This window comes from Pyxicephalus adspersus, chromosome 4 (genome assembly GCF_032062135.1).
Source record: "Pyxicephalus adspersus chromosome 4, UCB_Pads_2.0, whole genome shotgun sequence".
NCBI lineage: Eukaryota > Metazoa > Chordata > Amphibia > Anura > Pyxicephalidae > Pyxicephalus > Pyxicephalus adspersus.
Genome location: NC_092861.1, coordinates 124,323,945 through 124,344,744, shown reverse-complemented (window position 1 = coordinate 124,344,744; position 20,800 = coordinate 124,323,945). Strand labels below are relative to the sequence as shown.

Genomic DNA, 20,800 nt, shown 5'->3' with positions numbered 1-20,800 from the left:
ATCAGCAGCTTGCTTCCTGGTGCAGAATGCCGGCTTGCTACTTTCAGTTTCACTCTCCACTGCAGCCAGGAGGAGACACGCGCTGCAGCCAGCATCAAGGAGACACACACAGGATCGGATATCGGGGGATGTCTTTCTCACGGGTGAGTGTCTTATTTTAATTATTTTTTCAAAAATCGGGGGTGGCTTATTTATTGGGGATGACTTAAAATCGGGGAAACACGGTAGCATCTTTCAACTTTTCATAAGTAGATGTAATATTAACTCCAAAGTTCCATAAGCATCTTTCTTCCCATTTAAAGGGGAGCGCTTCTTGCAACAGTTTTACCATATTGCTAGGTAGTGTAATATTTAAAGCTTTACTTTTCCCACTGTTTACTTGTAGTCTGGAGAATTTCTGAAACTGTGTCAATAAAGAGAATAAATTCGGTAGAGACACTAATGGCTTAGTTATACATAGCAGAACATCGTCCGAAAATAGACTCAATTTATGATGGTGATCTCCCACTTTTACTCCCTCAATATTGTGGTGATTTCGTATAGCCTGTGCCAATGGCTCATTTGCCAGAGCGAACAATAATGGTGAGAGTGGGCATCCTTGTCTTGTACTCTTATTTATACAAAAATGTGGAGAATGATATCCCATATATTGTATAAAGGCTTTAGGTGTTGCATGTAGCGAGCTAGCCCATTTACAAAAATGGGGACCAAATCCTCAATACTTCAAAAGTCGCATCAGATATTGCCATGTCACCGAATCAAACACCTTTTTTATGTGCAACCTCAGGAACGTAGCTGGTTGTTTAAGCTTACGGGTGTAATAGGTTGAATTATTCATCCTACGGATATTATCCCCCGGCTGTCTCTGCGGAATAAACCCTGTTTGATCAGACACAATTAATGACCGAAGCTTGCACCGTAGCCAGCAATTTGGCTTCAAGGTTGAGCAGGGAAATAGGCCTATAATTGGACCAAATTGTAGTGTCTGTGTCTGGTTTCGGTAGCATACAAATTGCTGCTTAGTCGTGGAGCTAATTCATCCGCATATTTTTTATAATAGCTTGCTGTAAATCCATCTGGTCCAGGTCTTTTATTCGTCCTCAATTGTTTTATTGCCTGCATTATCTCCTACATTGTAATAGGTACCTTCAAACCCTTCTTTAAAAAAGCTGGTATTTCTGGTAAGGTTATCCCAACAAAAAACTGCCTCATATCCTCATCTACAAACACCTGTTCTTCTGATATAATGATTTTAACCTGTTAAAATTATTTTAGAATGTATTCAGGGTTACTAGTCATGACAATTTGTTCTATCTTTAAATGATATGGGGTAAAACACCTATCTGAGTACTTTAATCTATTCGCCAAGAGAGTATGGGACTTACCATATACATAGAATTTATTCTTGGACCATCTCAACTGTTTTTCTGCAGCATTTGCTGTACAGAGATTTAATTGTGTCTTCACTAATTCCAGACGTCTTCCCAGGTCACCATGCTATTCGAAGTGCCTTATATGTTCTATTTGGGCCTGTTGGAGTGTTGGACTGTTTTTTAAGGTGAGATGCTATTTGTACACATAGAGCTCTAATTACCGTTTTATGAGCTGCCCATAATACCGCGGCCGATACCCCTGAATCCTTATTTAATCTAAAGTATTCTATCAATGCTTATTTTATTGGCTGCTTCACCTGATTATCACTAAATAAAGAGTCTTTCAATGTTTACTTAAAAAAGGAGGGCTTGGGATACAAAGAAAAAAATTTTACACATACTTCATCATGGTCTGACCACGAAATGGCCTCAATAGTACTAGAAGACACTAAGGGAAGCTTTTCAATCGGAACAAAGATGTGATCTATATGTGACATGGTTTTATGTGCATATGAGTAATGTGTGTATTCTCTATCCTCCGGCAAGCAGCACATGCTATAGAGCTGATTGTCTTCAAGGGATATAATTGCCAAATCTTTTCAGATCTATCCCCAGTGACTATCCAAAGGTGTAGGGAGTTGAGGCCCTACCTGCAAATATTACAAGAAAACGGATCAACTATAGATGGGGTCACCCATTCAAGCTAATATTTTTTGAAAGTGGTAAAAGTCAGATTGTATCAACACCATCTGAGACATTAAAATGTTTTCAAACCTTGGGGTTACCACTGGCCTCACAATCCTCTGATATTAGTAAGGCTGAGAACTCTCTATCATCTTCTAGGAAACCAGTACAGCAACGTCTAAACTATAACCGTTTCAAGATTGTTTCCCCTGTTAAACCGAGGACTGTTGGATTGGCAACCAGAAAGGCTTATTGCACCTCTCTGGCTGTTACAAAACATTTGTTGGAATGAAAAGTAAAACCCTGGGAAGAGTGTAAGGGGGGAAAATATTTTTTTCAGCGAAATTTCTCTTTTTTTGTGCAAAATTGAAAAGGAGTAGTTTTTGATTGTACTTGATATGTAAAGCAAATTGAGATGTCAGATACAGTACCACTATCTCAGTGGCAAAAGTAAAACATTTACTTAAACCATGCAAATTGTATATAAATAATGTTTTACTTTTTTTTCATGTATAGGCAATTGACCATTATGAAGCTGTTTTGGTGCATGGGCACATTGTTGCATGTCAGCTTGATTAGTTTGTGTTATATATAAAACTACATAAACAAACCATGGAAAACTCAATACAATGAAGAGCTATTGTAAACCATACGTGAATTTCCCAATGAGTTTACAGATGGTGATTGTAATTGGATATTTGCTGCCCATGGAAACCAGCAGAAGCCTCGGACAGCTTACACAATGGCCGTGTTTGAGAATAGTGTATACTACACCAGTAAGAACCTCTCACTGTCTATTCAGTTTGATGAGCACCTGCTAAGGGGCCATTGTGGCCATATCAAAGGAGAACACAGCTCAAAAACCACTGGTGTCAATATCCTAGGAGTTGAGGAAAATAATTATTTTCTTTTCTTTGCTGTATAAAAAAATGCAAATGTATTTTCAACATTTTAATATTGTTTTTGACACATTTTACCATAGCTGTAGTCATGCCACTAAATGTCTCTCTTGGGGGTTCACAATCAATTAGAGTAATTTGTCATTAACACAGTCTAAGGTCAATTAACTTGTTTTTGGGATGTGAAAGGAAACTTGAGTGCCCAGAGGAAACCAATGCAATTAAAGAGAGAACATACAAACTTTATACTGATAGTGTCCTGGCTGAGATTTAATTTTAGGACTCTAGTGATGCAAAGGCCAGAGTTGGTAGCCACTGAGTCAGCGGCACAGCCCACGTAAGTGATTTACTATAGCATGTACTAACATTGAGTTAGCATCATTTCTTTAACACTTTCTATGCCATATCTAATCTAATTATTCAAAACTAATAAAATGCATTAAGTGAGTATGTGTTCCATCAGAACTGTTCCAAGGAAATGAAGTTGGATATTATTACTGAACTATGGATACAGATAAAAAAAACATTCTGTGCTCTTGGCATATCTGAATTATTGTCTAATATATTTGAATATATTGCAGAGTAATCAGCTTATATTTATGCACTAAAAGATTCCCTTTTTCTGGTGTTCAATCTGTAAGTGTTTTCTGTAACTGATTAGTGCTGAGTTACTGGTAAACTGCTGCATACTGTCCCTGAAAGTAATGTAAGGGCTGTTTGGAATGCCTCTCTGTGATGGAAAGTGTACCCCATACTTTTTTAAGTCATTTGTATCCTGACTGTTGTTCTTCATTTAAGAAAACTCCAGTTTTGATTAAAACAATACATAATATAACATGTAACTGCCATACAATATATAATATAATATGTAACTGCTATACAAGGCATTGGTGACATTCTAAATTACGAGTTTTATTTTACTTTTTATCTGTAGGTACTACTGTATTTTAAAGCTTCCACACAAATATATCTTTTTTATTACGGTATATTGTAGATATTATTTGCAGTCCTTTGTGTCTTTGACTCATATGAGTGGCTCATTACTTTTCCTTAGGACCATATCTGCACTGTGCGGGAAAAGAGTGATTTACATGTAAAAGGATGATGAGAAGATAAAATGTTGGCTCATTACTAAATGATTTTAAAGGCATACATTCCCCTTTGACAATACTAAAATTTTCGTTTAGATGGGTGCAAAGCTTGGCGCAATCCATGAAAGGGGCTCTTCTTGTATTCACAGTTTCTGTGTAATTTCCTGATTATTCCTTGACAGAAATCCAAGGCATCCATATGCTTCAGACAGAAGCTATTTTAAGTTTCTTCATTTCAGAAACCTATATGCAAACGTCTTAGCAAAAAGACACCAGCAGTCGACTACTCCCTCCTAGAATATATTTTGGCCTAAACTCCAGAAGAAATACTTAGTCTTGTAGATTAGGAGAACTGGACATTCTATTATTTTTTTTTTTTTATATTTTTATTCCCAGTTAAAGTACCAGGACTGGATGTACTGGTTCGGTAGTTTATTTTTCCTAATTTAGAGATTAGAATCCAAGAAGTCCATAATCATGTCAATAACTGTCCCTCCATATAATGTCCCTACCACAGTCATATGCCATTAAGACAACCTAAGGGAAGACAATTACCTAACTGCATGTTTTTTGGAATAAAGCTTTAGTACATAGAGTTAGTGCCCGGGTTAAGGACATCTGACACACGGATGCCTCCAGGATATGAAAGCAGCTTTCCTGCTCCCTGTGTGCAGAATGGAGGCTTGAATGGGGGGGGGGGGTTATTACATTACTTGTAGAAGAAATATTTTTCTAAACACAGCTGAGGTTGTGGGTGATCTTAGGGGGTTGGTGAGCTCTTTCTGCAGCCTCTTGTAACTCTTTAATTACCAAGACAAACTCTGCAGTTGTTTCTTTTTGAATATCAAAGCACAGCTTGCTCCAGAAGTTAACGAGTGTCCAGGCTCCATAAAGGTTTTTTTTTTTTTTTATTGCTTTGTTCGTGATCAACTCACAGTGAGGATTTTATACAGTAACTGACACCGCACTGCTTAATAATATAATGAGACAAACATCTGTCCTAATTGCAGTTATTAAAATAATGTACCTATTCCTGTTGATTTACATACAAATGCAACTTAAGAACAAACCTACAGTCCCTATCTTGTATGTAACCCGAGGACTACCTGTATAGTTACAATGTTTTACCAACATTTTAAAAACACCTGCCCAGTATTGTGCAGGACCCCTTTGGGTCACCAAAACTGACACATTATGGCATGGACTCCACAAGACCTCTGAAGGTGTCTTGTGGTATCTGGCTATTACCAGATCCACACTCCATAAGTCCCACTCCCCTCCACTATACTGCCTTTAGAGGCATAGTTTGTCCAGCTGCTATCTCTTCTCCATGTAACGGGCACACGTACCCAACCATTCACATGATCTTGAAGAAAATGTCCTTACAGCAAGCCGCCTACTTCCATTGCACGATGGTGAGGTTCTAACACTCATGTGCACACTGGAGGCAGTGTCAGGAGTAGACAGGATCAGCACGGACACCCTGGAGTGTCTGTGGCTCTGCAGAAACATACACAGCTAGTTGTAATGTACTGTGTGTTCTGACACCTTTATCTTATGGTCAGCCTAAAGGTTTACTATAGTAGGGCAGCATGGTTAGCTCAGTGGTTAGCACTCTCACCTTTGCAGCGCTGGGTCACAGGTTCAATTCTCGGCCAGAACTCTATCTGCAAGGAGTTTGTATGTTCTCCCATGTCTGCAGGGGTTTTCTTGTTTCCTCCCACATCCCAAAAAAACATGCAGTTAGGTTAATTGAATTTACCTCAAAAATTGTCCTTCGGTTTTATTATTGACATATCCCTATAGTAGGGACATTAGATTGTGGGCCGCTTTGAGGGACAGAGTTAGAGATATGACTATGGACTTTGTAAATTGCTGCGTAATTTGTTGGCGCTTTATAAATACTGGCTAATAATAATAATATTGTAGCCCTTCTGTGGGAGTAGACAAAATGGGTTAGCCTTACCCATGCAGATTAATGAACTCTGGGTGCCCGTCACTGCAACCAGAGTAGTTTAGTGCAGTCAGGACTAAAGGTTCCCCTATCCAAAAAACAAGCAAGATAGTGTGATGTATTCTTTATTACACACTTTTGCAGGTTGGTGGATGGTTTTCATTTTATTTTCTTACACAAAAGATGTAAATATTGCTTATTAGATTTAGATTAGGGATAAAAGAAGACAACAATGTTGTGGTTACATATATGGGCTGGCTTTGTTCATAACACATCATTTCTTTTGAATTCTATTATTTACCTCCAGTAGCTCAGTTACTTCCTACTAAATCTCTCTACTATGGGTTTATTTAAAAAGTTTTTGTATTAACCCTTTTTTTGTTTTGGGTGGGACTTCAACCAAACCTTTAACACTAAACCTCAATATTATGGTTAAAAAAGGTAAAAAAAGTTTTAAAAAAAAAACAGGCAATCTCCAAGTTTTTATGGAATTATTTGGCTATGCTTCACATACTGCGCTGCTGTGCATTGTCCATTCATTTGAAATGATTAATACTGCAGCAAAAGGAGTAATTGGCAGTACTTTGGTTTACAGTCAGACTGTAATGCAGAGAAGTACAAGTGGCAAGGCATCAACAAAGATAACGTTACTGGGCATTGTGGAAAGGTCCAAGGTACTGTACCACACAGGTGTCAATCTAACCTTAATGTAAATTGTTTGTCATCTCAAAGATAACAGCTTTAAAACATGTGCCGTTCACTTGAGTGCTGGTAGCTTGCCAACATTTGATCTGCTTAGAAAAACAGCTAAAAACAAATTTCTCTCTAATGCTTATAGATACAAAGGTTAAGATGCTTTGTTTTACAGTGCATTTACTGGACATGTTATTACTTTATTCTGGGCATAGGTTTACTTCAAATTAAATTACTTGATTTGTCAACAAAATACCCTCAATTAAGAAAAAAAATGGAATCACCTGGTAATTTGCATTTCTAAAACAAACACGTGCCATTAATTACAATAAGAGGGGTGCTGAGTAGTTCCTGGCTTTGCCCAAAAAGAAAGAGAGTTATGAAATAACAATAATATTTATTCAACATATTCCCCCCTGAGACCGATGCACTCGGTACAGCGTAGTTGCAGCTTTTCTGGACCGTTCAATCAAAAGTTCTTTGGTTGGGCTGCAAATCAGCTCTCAGCAGCATCTTTGACATCAGAAATTTTCTTAAAACGTTGCCTCCTCAGGTGTTTCTTCCAATTCGGGAACATATTATAGTCCAAAGGGGCCAGGTCAGGTGAGTAGGGGGGATGTTGGACCAATTGGAAACCCAGGGTGTTCAATTTGGCAGCCACAATGTTGGACGTGTGCGCAGGTGCATTGTCCTGCAAAAAAGGATCCCTTTGGTCAACTTTTCACAGCGTTTTGTCTTAATTGCCTCCTTCAGCTGGTCCAGGAGGTTAGCATAATACTGTCCGGTGATACTAGAACCCTGAGGTAGATAGTTCACCAACAGAATACCGTCTTTGTCTCAGGAAAAGGACACCATGACTTTTTTGGCCGATTTCTGGGTTCAAAACTTCTTCGGCCGCAGGGACCCGCTGTGGTGCCATCCTTTTGACTGTTTCTTGGTTTCAGGATCATAGATGTGGGGCCAGGTTTCATCCTCAGTTCCTAACCTAGTCAAAATGTCCTGTGCAGCTTCAAAATGGGCCAAAATGGCTTTGGATGTTTCAACACGTTCTGATCACTGTTCAAACATTTCGGCACCCACTTTTTAAAGCTTGCTCATGTCTAGGATAGTGGTGATAACAAACCCAACGCGCTCCCGCGAGATGTCAGGTATCTGGGCTATCTTTTTTGCGGATATTAGCCGGTCCTCAATAATAACCTTATGGTCAGCATCGCAAGTTGCTGGGTCAGTTGAAGTAGGGGGGCGCCCACTGCAGGGCTCATCTTCAACGGTGAAATGCCAAGTCTTGAAACAAGAAAAACAGGTTTTGACAGTGCTGTAGGAAGGACACTTCTCCCCCAGTGTTTGTGACATCTCAGTGTGAATGTCCTTTGATGGACTTTCCCTGGAGAAACAAAAACTTCATGACGACCCCTAACTCCAATGACGTGAAACTTGCTTATGCCTCTGCCATCACAGCTTCTAACTAAAAGAAAAAACAGTTTTTAGAATCACAAAGACCTGATATTTGCATACTAAGATATTAGGCTGTCATATGCCCCCACACTTATTTTTCTATTTCATCTGGAAGGGGGCAAAGCCAGGAACTTCTCAGCACCCCCTCGTAATGTCATTTCATATCTAGTATTTGTGCTTTTGAAACAAACTAAGCAGCTGAATGAACGTCCTCTAATAGTAGCGATTCCATAATTTTTGCCAGGGGTTGTATAATAACCACATATGACAATATAAATGTGGCATTTGGATAACTTTTCATTCATCTCCAACAGCACACTGATGTCTGCAGCCATAAGTGGGTATCTTGCAGGCAGTTCTGATTACTCCAAAGCAACTTAATTTATTATATATATATATATATATATATATATATATATATATATATATATATATATATATATATACATATATATTTTTTTTTTTTAAAATGAGCTCTAGCCCTAGTGTGTTAGTTTAGTATATCTAATGCTAAAACATTTTTAAATTCAAATTTTTTTTTAAATCCGTGTCTAATTAGTGAAAATTTTCATGGTGACATTGGTGATTAGAATCATTTAAAAGAACAATCTGCTTAATAGGGATACAGTAAAGAAAAACTGACACTGGTTGAACACCTACATCTTTCCAGCTCACAAGGCTGATGGATGAGATGTTGTGGCACAAGTTTTGAATGCTAAATTTAGAATATGGCTGTATATTGTTTGCAACTAGAGATGGAATTCTTGTACAGCGCTGCCTTATGTTGGCACTATGTAACTCCTGTTAATTATTATTATTATTAATAATAATAATTATAATAATAATATTATTATTATTATTATTATTAATACTTCTTGGAAAATATTCTGATAAGCCAGATAATTGCCAGATAATTATAACAAAAATGTATGTGTATTTACATATTTTATGCATGTCATTTATCAGTGCAAACTACCCTTGTATGGACATCCAAAACCTGAGATTGCTGCTTGGCGCTGTCATTTTAGATGTGATATCAGCACACCCAGCAGATTATGTGCTATCATTTGTGTTATACTCTTTAGGATTTGCCTTTGCTCCTTGCCTAGCAGCTGCATTAAAATTTATGTAGGAAGGTGAGGGAGAGGCAGAGACCCTGGACGATGTAGTCAAAATGTGTGCAAAGAATTGGCCTCACTGAAAACTCATTGGTAAAGATTTTTTATTTTTTCAGGAAAAATCCTGAAATGTTGATTGTACAAAATCAGCATTGCAAAAAATCTTGTGTCTTGTCTACTTATTAAAAAAACAGCAAACCACTCCATGGAATGCGAATGTACATATAGCTAGACTTGGGTTGGCACTTGCCACTGCCCAGGCTAATGAAAAAATGTCAGCTGCAACGAGACCACAGGCACAACAGGTACAGGAAATAAAATCTTTTTCTTTCTGCCTGCCGTTTTTGGGCACAAATTCCATAGTTCACTCCAACATGCGCCTTGTTAATAAAAAAAATAGCATGAAGTATATCTAGACCAATTTTTGATTGGCATGTAAAGCCAACAAGCTGGCGGTCTGTAAAGGATAAGGATGTCTGCTCAGATTATTACTGATCCCAGTACACAAATTAGTTTTTTACATACTTTATTATAACAAACACATTTCTTTTGCTTGATCAGCTGATTTTTGTTAATGCAGCCAAGCTCTCCTCCACCTCTGATAATTTCTTCAACATTTCATTCATCTTGGTTTCATTGAATTCAAGGCACAAAAATTCAGTTTGCTGAAAGAGAGAAGAGGAAGGTGAGTAAATAAAAATGCACATTTCTAAGAATAAGATTTCTACAGAGGCTGTGTTGTCATATGTAAAAATATAAATATCTGGTGCAAATTATAATGAATAAAACAATAGCATTGATATAAAATTAGTTATTACCTAAAAATGAATCTTTCATCTGTTATCTTTGTAATTTTTTTTTATGTAAACCTTTCTGTTCCTTAAACGTGTACAATTATTGTGGTACACTTATAATATTCTTTGGTTTTTTTATGACATTATTTATAAATTTTTTGTAGAAAAATGTGCACAATAAACAGACAATAGAAGACAATAGAATTAAACAACTACAATTGGAAATCAGAGTACAAAAAAACCTTACATTTATATGGCACAATATTCTGTGTCATACTTGTCAATATCCCCATAGACTCAAAGGGTTGTACACGTGAGATGATTATTGCCCCGAGATCGATGATCGTTTTCAGGCAAAAATCCAGTACGGGTACAGCGTTCTCCCAATGTTTATCACTATTCTGGTGAATCAATGAATGATGAAGTGGGGATGATGGCTGTACTATTTATTTCCATGATGGACAAGGCAGCAAGGTACCACTCACTCATTCCCTCCCCGTGTATAGCGCCCATTCGTTCTGCTGCCACTGGAAACAGACTTAACTGACACTGATGTGCACACTTCTAATCTTGTCAGAAGGAAATGACTCTCCCATTATCTTATTTCTAACCTCCCCTCCCAGCAATTTAGGAGGAGTATTTGACATGCCAACTGTAACTGGCAGCCTGGCATTACCTTCTCTATAAAGAAAAAGATGGCAATGCCTATAGGGGGATAACTAGGTCTTGGTGGCCATCCTGGGGCAGAGTTTTTGATTGCTGATACAAATGAATGAGTTAATTGCCTAAAGCTTCAATGGTTCATATATTTCATATTTGACAGAGATCTCTGTAAACAAAGCAATGGACTGCTTCAATTCTAAATATCAAGTAGCATTTCTGGAGGAAAAGGGAGTGTTCTCTTTAATGCACAGAATTATTTTGACCACAAATGACAAGATCTTACATTTTTTTTGTCATTACTGCAACTACTACTTGCTGAAATAGGAAGCAGTCTATATTAGTGCCTTGGGTTATATGATTCTCCAAAGGATTATATTTGTGCACAGTACCTGGATTGTTGTTTCTCAGGAAACAATAATAGAAAATGATTTTCCTTCAAAAAGTATCACCTTATAATATGTGAGAAAAAAAATTGTATAGTAAGATTTCCCACTACAATAATACTGATTGCCAAGACCTCAAGGTTGTATTAAGCAAAAAAGAAAGAAAGAGAAGAAAGAGCACAAAGTTGGACACTATGTATACTGACCATTATATAAACTGAGGTTAGGCGAACTCTGGACAGCGGTTACTATACATAGTGTCCAACTTTGTTATGAGTAATCTATAAGTAAACATCACTATATAACTACTTTCTTTTTTGCTTAATATCACCTGGTAAATATTTGTATTCTTTATTTTACTTTAATACCACCTCAGCTTGACATCTAAAGCATTGCAATTTGATTGTACAATTTACCCAAACTGTAAAGTGTTTACTACCTACAATACATTCAATTTGTATACCGTATGAAGGGCTTGGACCTATGTAAGGGCTTAGAAGCTAGTAAATAAATACGAGACTGTTTAATCATATAAACTCTTTTGAGCAGGGTCCTCTCTTCCTCTTGTGTCATTGTTTGTATCTGTCTGTCACTTGCAACCCCTATTTAATGTACAGCGCTGCATAATATGTTGGTGCTAAATAAATACTGTTTAATAATAATATTATTGTAACACATGGTAAAGTTTGGATATCCAGATTAAAATATATTCAATGAAAATTAAACTCGAAGCAGGCCTAGTATACGCAGCCAAATGCCTCCAACAAGCATAATATAAAAAATATATCAGCTGCAGAAAGACCACATGCACTACAGGTACAGGTTATTAATCTGTTGTCCTTTGCTGACATTTTTGGGCCGAGTCCATTTCCTCTCTAATATTTACATTCTCTGCAGTCTTCTTTCTCATAGTTTATTAAAAATTCAGTATTTGCAGTATAGAAACCCACTACCATTAGGATATATTTAAACCAAAGCCAACCATGGAGATTATGGTCATGGGTTGGCATGCATCTCTTTTGTCCAATACAGAAAGTTTTTGTTTTGTAGTACTGGCTCACATATGGCTGTTACTATTGTTCTGTAGGGAAGAATAGTTATCCTAAACATGCATGTTTAAAGGGTAAATATATTTAGGTATTGTCCATGATAGTACTTTTGTCCAATTTGCCCCGTCCTTTATTTCTCTACTTTTATATTTGCTAACAGACAAAAGAAAACAAGCTTTTGGAGAATGTAAGTAGCAAAACTTTAAAAAAAACTAAAAATATAGCTAACCTTTTAGACTTGGCACAAATTGCCCCATGACTGCAATTTGGGTAAATGATTTTTACTGTACTGACCCGATGAAGAAGTCCTTGTGTGACCCATCTTCGATTATTGACTTTTTGACTCAAGCTAGGTTTCTTTTAAAGCTGAACTCTGGGGAAACTTATCCTTCTTCCCCTGCACTGTAAGTGTTGTATACTCGTTTTTGCCTAGTGTATCATTAAAAAACATTTGTACAATGGATATTCTCCTGATTATCATAGACAAGACAGACTTGATGTATGGTCCCTGTATGTTTACTCTTGTAAAATGTGTTTGTTTTTTACATTATAATAAATCTTGTGATACGACAAAACAGAAATAATACATTAAGCTAAATGTACATGAGATTTATCTCCATAAACACGTCTAAATAACCATAGCTTATACAACATAACGACATAAACACCATAAACCTACGTGTTCCACCTTGTGGCATCACATGTCTTGTGTACAACCGATTGGAATTGACATGTGCAATCTATTAGCGGGTCTGATACATAAACTTTATTACAGCAGCACAGCTTTTTATGTCTGATAGATGCTATTAATAGAGTACGTGCGATGAACTGCGCTGTGCAAGGCTATGAGGCTGCTGTGATGACGGGCTAGAATCCAGCTGAAGCACTCCAGGTCTTGAAGACTGGTAAATGGCCAGGCAAAATCAGTTGAAACACTAATGTATCAATCAATGGACTGTCTATTGCGCAGTCTGCTCTGGTTCTGTCTAATTAATTGAATAAATGATTTAAGTGGAACTGCTGACTCAAGCTTAGGTCAGTGCCAGACAAGTGCTCTTTGGTAATTGGACACAGCTGCTTTATACATACAGTTAGGTCCATAAATATTTGGACAGAGACAACTTTTTTTTCCTCACAATTTTGTGCATTCTTTTTGTTCTATACAGTTAGGTCCATAAATATTTGGACCAATATATTGTTTTCCACATTGATATTTCATTAAATAAAACATTAGTTGTGCTGCAATCACAGAATCACCTTATTGGGAAAACATTCCGATATTAAATGCAGATTTAATATTTTTAACTTTCTCTAAAAACAGTGAAGAAATCTGGCACTGATCCTTATTTCTAAAAAAAAAAAAACCTGTTTGTTTTTGTTATCAGAAAATCCTTTTTTGTCCCTACTATGGCTACAGACCAAAATATTTTTCAAATTATGTAGCAAGCTTGAGTTTATCAGACCCCCTGATAAAGTCTTATGAAACCTGGATTGAGAGAGACAGTTTTAGGTTAGATTGTGTTTAATATGCCTTTGCTCTGTAAATGTAATAAACTGATTTCTTAAAATGGATGTGGTCTTCAATTTGCTGAGTATTTGAATGAAGCCAGACCAGTGCCGGAAGCAGTGAGATCTTGATGTAGGTGTCTGGTGTTGGATTGTGTGACACTCACAGTCTCTGGGCTTGATAGACCCAGTGGGCCTGATTTATAAAAGCTCTCCAAGGCTGGAGAAGATACACTTTCATCAGTGAACCTGGGTGATACAGAAAACCTAGAATGGATCTGGTCCAGGATTAAAAACATGTGCTAATAGCAAATTACTTTTAGGAAATCAATTCCAGATTTGCTGGATCACCCAGCTTAACTGATAAAAGTGTATTCTTCCCAGCTTTGGAGAGTTTTAATAAATCAGACCAAGTGACAGTCATGGTCAAATACCAGGAAAACAAGGAATTTCAGGAGTATCCTACTAGTGTTTTGTGTTTAAAAGCTTTTCTTACATGAACAGGTATTCCAAGATGGTCACAAATGCAAATCAAAGGATCAAAACCTGATCCTTTGATTTGCATTTGTGACCATCTTGGAATACCTGGATTAGCGGGATGCAGACACCTATAAACCCCAATACAGCTGCATAAGTGAAGTCTCTGGTATCTTTCTCCCTTTCCTTTCTGTTTGGCTCTAACACTGTTAGTTAATGACATTTTACGTGGGACACATTGCTTCTAATTTGTGTAGGCTTCTTTGTTTATCTCCTATGCTTCCAACATGGCACCAACCAAGGCTGATCTGCCCCAAAGATCTACACCGGCGTAGGCACGGGGTGGTGGGTGGGTTGTGTCTCTGGACAGGTTCTGGGCGGGGTGGTGGATGGGTTCTGGCATAATGACGTCACTCTGGGGGAATTTTGTTCTGGCCTGGAGTCCATAAATTTAGAGGTCCATGAGTTGCAAAAAATGGGCGACCACTGCTTTAGGGTATAAACCAGTATTTTCTCCCATATTTTGAAGAACTATTTTCTAATATTTGAAAAGCGGATTTTAATGTAGGTAGAAAAGCAACCCAAATTGTTGGCTGGAATTCCATTTTATTGTGTTTGTCTTTTAGTAAAGCCCATTTGAAACAGCATAATAATTTCAGACTACACTGCTAACTAACATCACAAGACTACTGCCATGTCACCCTTACTGCCATGTAACCCTTAATAGCATTAACAGAGCTATTGGCATACAGCAACAGGACATAAAACTAGGTTTTGGATAGAATAAGGAAGAGTTAAACCTCCACCATATTTTTTTATTGGCTTGGTATTGGCTGTATTTCTCTACATTTGCTGTTTTATCAGAGCAATAAGAAGTTGGAGGAAATCTCCCAACAAGGATTTCCTCTCTTTGACAGTAGCCCTTGGAATACGTGTCCCCGTTAGAGGATTTCCCTCACTCCTTGCTCTAGGGACAAATATAACATTTTGGATTTCCTCTTACCTTCTGTTTTATCAATAATGATAACTACTACAAAGAAAGAATGGAATCTCTCTGCCAGAGGCACAGCATATGTTCCCTTATTGTAGAAATACATCGCTTATATGAATATTAACATACAGTAAAGGCTCCAACATTTTACTGGTAGGTAATAAAGTAAAATCAAGGAAAAGAATGGCTGGTTTGGATATCATATGATGTTAAAATTATTTTCCTAGCTGGAACAATGAAGCCTTGTTAAACTAATTACCAGTACTTGGTTATGAGGAAATCAAATTTGCCTCAGGTTCAATCCTATTTCATGCAGACAAGACGAATTCTGTTGCAAAGCAGTATTTGCAGAGGTCAAATGAAAGAAACACAACATAAAATGAACCATTACAACACAGCACAGAGTTTACAGGGTTTTTTTTTTAGACAAGGTTAAAAATTCCCAAGAGGTGCAGACAATCTTTCTAAAAAAACACATCTAGTGCTTGATTTGGAACTTTATACACTTTTAAAATGCATATATGGGAACTGTTTTTCTTGCTAAAGGATATGTTACCCTGTGTGTCCAGGCTTGTGATTTACTGTTATTTTTGGTGCAGCTTTACTGCAGATTCAAGATCTATAGATCAGTGTTCTCCCCAGGCCCCTTAAACCGGGCACACCACCTGGCACTTTTTAGTAACCACCCAGCTGTTTACTGAAAAGTTCGGTCACAATACAGGGGCCACCACTCACCAACAACCTCCTCCCATTCAACTTAAAAAAAAATTTTCTGGGGAGAATACTGAAGGGTATAATGCCAATTTGTGCCCAACTAAGCAGGCTGGAGGGGATTCAAGAAGACAGCTCTTTGGAATTCCAGTGTAATATTTCTCTTTGGGACATACCAACAAACCAGTAGCGATAGCCTGAATGACTAGATACAAAATGAACTGGTTTGTGCTCACATTACTTTGTTTTTGTAAATCTACTGAGATTATACTGTTAGATTTTATTGTGTATGTCCAGCTTAGGCAAGGTCATAGCTTGCAAATCATATGCTGGAAACAGAAACTCTGGGTAAGAAGCATTCTATATAATGCTGTACAATTCTGTAAAGGAACGGCAGTGGTAAAATAAGTGACCCCTTTATACAGAGAACCCCATAAGAGATTGAAGAACAAAGCTGATCATGGCATCTACAGTAACTGCTGTGCATAGTTGCCAATATTTTAAAATAGTTTCCAGATGTCTTTTCAATGATGTCTGCAGTTTATAATTAGGGCTGGGGCTGAAGACATGCTAGTTTTGTTGGACCAGGGACAATTTAATATAAAATGACAATCAGTTAGAGATGCCAGTTATGTTTCAATTTTTTTTTTTTCTACCACTTTTATATTGCCATATATATATATATATATATATATATATATATATATATATATATATAAAGCAATTGTGTTTTTTTACTGTTGTAATCAGTAATTGGTCGTCATTAATTGGCACTAGAATAAGGTGCTGATCACCACTAAAGTTAATGATCATCATCCATAGACTTACAGTGCTGATCATGACGCAATAGGGGCTTTTAAAGCAAACACTTCTAAATCATATTGTATCCTATGGCATTGGCTAATAAAAGGATGATAAATGCTGATAAATACCAACTTTTACCAGTGACATTTGTGAACTTCTAAAAGTGGCTGATCACTTTTTTTTTTTAAATAGGATAAACAAGCGTTCGTAGCAAATAAATCAGAGGTGGACATAGGAAGGTGCAAAGTGTGGCACTGCACAAGTGCCCCAGACCCAACTCAGCAAATAGGGGCCCCAAGTAAATTCAGTGCCAGGACCCCAGTCAGTTCTGCACAGGGGCCCACTGTTGGCCAATCAGACACTGGTTTATTAACACAATTTTATTATGTATAGACTGTTTGCCATTTCTTAAATAAACCCTACTGGCTGTTTCCAGATGACTCAGATGACAACAAAGAAACAAATATACAGCAGACTTAGTATATTGTGAGAGCTGAGTGTCAAAAAAAGTCATCGGAGTGCAGACACCTGCAATGAGTCATTAATGATTTTATAGGAAGAGATGTAACTAGACAACCCAGCGTACAAACACTATGATATACTGCAGAAAAACAGAATTGTAGTATAATATCATATAAATAGAGTTTGCAGATTTCCTCCAGCTGTAAAAGAGCATCTCACTAGAACAATGTCTTCAGGGGATGTCATTAATTCGAAAGGCATAGTCTCAAACAATATTTATGTAAATGGTTGCAGAAAACACTATGCTGCTTGCATTATTATTGCCTAAAGTGTAACTGCATGTTTACTCCGGATGTCTGGAAAATAAGATCTTCAGATATATAAATGGAGACTGCAAAGTGCTTGTGTAAGTAAAGTAAAAAAAAATAGACCTGGCGGCCAATGTGTCCATCAACACTGGGCAGCCCTCACCTCCTGCAACCCCACCAAGATTCCCTTGTAAGTAAACCACTCCTGATGTTTTGAAGCCCACAATATTTCTGGAGACATCTCAGGTTTTTAACTTAAGCATAAACTTGTTTAACATTTTATATCATGTGATTATTACATTATAAAAGGGCTGATGGATGTGGCACACCAAGAAGGACCCTGATTGAGGACCTCCGACATCTGCTCCATGTGCATGGTCCATGGCACTGGTTACCTTAAAAGAGGTCTATTTATCAACAGGAGAACAGATTTGATTTCCATTTCTTTTCTTCTCTGCTTTTAGAAACCAGTTCAGCACAGAAGAAGATGGTCAGGCAGGTAAGTATGTTTTATTGCAACATTTATTGCCTGTCCTTTTTTTGCAATACAGAACTGCTTGATCGATAATTTTCAAAGCGGAAGTTTAGTTCTGCTTCAATCCCATTTGCAGAATGTTCATCTGTTGGGGGAATCTAAAGTGCTAAATGAGGTATAAAAAGGATAATATAATATTATAGTCTGTTGCTGTTGTTTAGTACACCCCCAGTGTGATTAGGTGGGTGTGGGAAAATACCTACAGTGTGTTAATTATTTTACTTGTAAAGTCAAATGTTCATTTAGAGATAGCTAGTGCTTTCACAAAAAGTCATTGCTGCCATTTCAAATATATGTTAATATTCATAACCCAGTCTAATAGTGTTCTGCTGCATTTGGCAATGAGATGCCTTTGCAGACATATGGGCATCGATTTGCTAATGTACAAGAGAAGCTTTGCAGAGATCATCTCAAAATATGCAATCTACTGATGGAACATTCGTTCTCCACCATATCAGCTAAACACAACCAATTATGACCTTTTACTGTTTAGAATCCACTGATAGATTGTCAGATCCCATGGCGCAGGAAGTCAGCCTCATCTGAAGGTTAATGATTGTCTAATCTGGCGGCTCTAACATTTGCTGAACAATCATGCATTATGCCAGGATTATTATTATTACTGTACAGCGACTGACCCATTTTTCTTTACTGGGAAAAAAGCACTGAAAAAGCATAAAATAAATGGTTTAAAAAACACCACCTGCTGACCTTCCGAGTTGGAAATGTGTGATGCATTGCAGTGCCGCAGCTTTTAAGGAAAGACATTTACAGTACCACAGACTGAACTTTTTATGAGTTTAGGTTAAACAACCACCTGATAGAGCAAACTCTGTACATTCTACTTTACATTTACATTACTTAAAGCTGAAATTCTGACAAATAGTAAAACATACAGATGATACAAATTTTGGAAGCTGCTATATCTGCCAAAAATATTTGTATTTCTGTCTTTTCAATCCCAAAATTTACAGAGCCTTCCAAGTCCAAGACAGCAGTCAGCATAGAGATCAATGTTTTTTCTAATGCAGTAACGCAACTAGACTTGTCCCTGCCCCCAGCCTGTAACTGGATGGTGAAGGAGGAGCAGAAGACTGATAAGCTCATCTCTCTCTAAAGGTGTGTACACACTTCCAATTTTTATTGTTCAAAACGAACGATCGATTGGGCAAAAATCGTTCGTAAAAAAAGTAACCAACGACGCCGACGAACGAGGAAAGTCGTTGGAAACGAACGACCAGACCGGCGGATCGGATTGGACGACGATCGTTGAACATCGTTCGTGTGTACGGTCGTTCGTTGATCGTCCATGATCTGAGCATGCGTAATGAACGAACGTTCGTTCACTTTCCTGTCGTGTACATAGTTCCTCTATCGCTCAAACGATCGTATCTATTGTGTGTACAATATCTACGAACGATCGTGACGTTATCTCTATGTGCAGGATCGGTGCTATACGATCGTTCGTAGATATCGTGCAGGATCGTTCGTCGTTCGTTTTCCAACGATAATAATTGGAAGTGTGTACGTAGCTTAACTCAGCTCTCTCCTCTGAGTGGCATGTAACTTGTTAGCACATGCTCCTGTGTGGCTTCTCTCTAACTTCAGCTTTGAGCAGTTGTATAAGAAAATGCAAAAAGGCTGAAACCAAGTGAGACTCAAGAATACACACGCACTGCCTTTAAAAATGCACTCAATACATATTATTACATAGTATTCATATAGCACCAACATATTACACAGTGCTGTACAAAGTCCAAAGTCATGTCACTAGCTGTCCCTCAAAGGGGCTCACAATCTAATGTCCCTACCATAGTGTTTAATACAGTCTAAGGTCAATTTTGTGGGGAAGCCAATTACCCGCCTGCATATTTATGGAAACTACAGTACCTGGAGGAAACCCACGAAAACATGGGAAGAAACTGCAAACTCCATGCAGATAGTATCCTGGCCAAGATTCGAACCTGGGACCTGGTGCTGCAAAAGCAAGAATGCTAACCACTGAGCCACCATGCTGCCCGTATAAAATTACTTATACTCACATTTTTTTTTATAACCTGACCCAAGACGGTAAACTTTTTACATAACTTTTCATACAAAAGAGCTTTAGAACAAGGAACAGCAGACCTCCCTTTTTGATTTTAGGTCGGAACTAACCTCCCTATCTCTATCGGTACCAACACCTTCACCTGGTCCTTTCCTGGGTTTGGAATCTTCAGCCCTCTTAGGTGTACAGGCCAGGATTACGTAACTCCCGAACATGTGCACAGCAGGCCATTCATCCCAGCACAAAGGAATGCCAAAAATGTATTCTGAGATAAGTATGTACAGTTTAGTGTTTATTTTAAGCCAGTTACAGACAGGTAACTTTGTGTTACTGAAAAGAGAGATGTTCTGAATGAAATCATGAAATATTGATGGAAAGTACGCTTTGTGTCAAATGAACAAATGATTGCTTACATTTAGCTGATGTGCGGTAATGTGCTTTCACTTTGTAACATTACAGAGTCTTTATGTTTTTTTGAAAGGAATCTGACATTCTCTCAAACATTCCCTGGTTGGAGAATCTTCCAGGTCCATGGGTTTCAATGGCAATAATTGATTCTTCAACATGGAATGTTTCAGGGAATGGTGGGCTCACTGCTTTATTAACAGACCCCCAATGTATTAGACTGCATCAAGGAACAAAACCAGCATTTTGAAGTAGTGCATATGTACACTTTACAGCAGTGGTCGCCAACTCTTTTGGACCTATGGACCACTAATTGACCGCACATGCGCAGGAAGACATGTGTCACTCAAAGGGGAAGAAACTTCCCCCAAAGTGACGTCATTTTGCCAGAACCTGCC

General features: G+C 37.7%; 1 protein-coding gene across 2 annotated transcripts in view; it reads right to left on the bottom strand.

Moving 5' to 3' along the window:
- Positions 1 to 9,776: 9,776 nt before the first annotated feature.
- The window catches only part of COMMD1 (copper metabolism domain containing 1), a 76,158-nt gene continuing 65,134 nt past the window's right edge, over positions 9,777 to 20,800 (bottom strand). For both annotated transcript variants that reach the window (XM_072409532.1, XM_072409535.1), the window contains exon 3: positions 9,777 to 9,932. In XM_072409532.1, the coding sequence (XP_072265633.1) occupies positions 9,825 to 9,932 (108 nt within the window). In that variant the 3' untranslated portion in view covers positions 9,777 to 9,824. The remainder of the gene's footprint in view (positions 9,933 to 20,800) is intronic.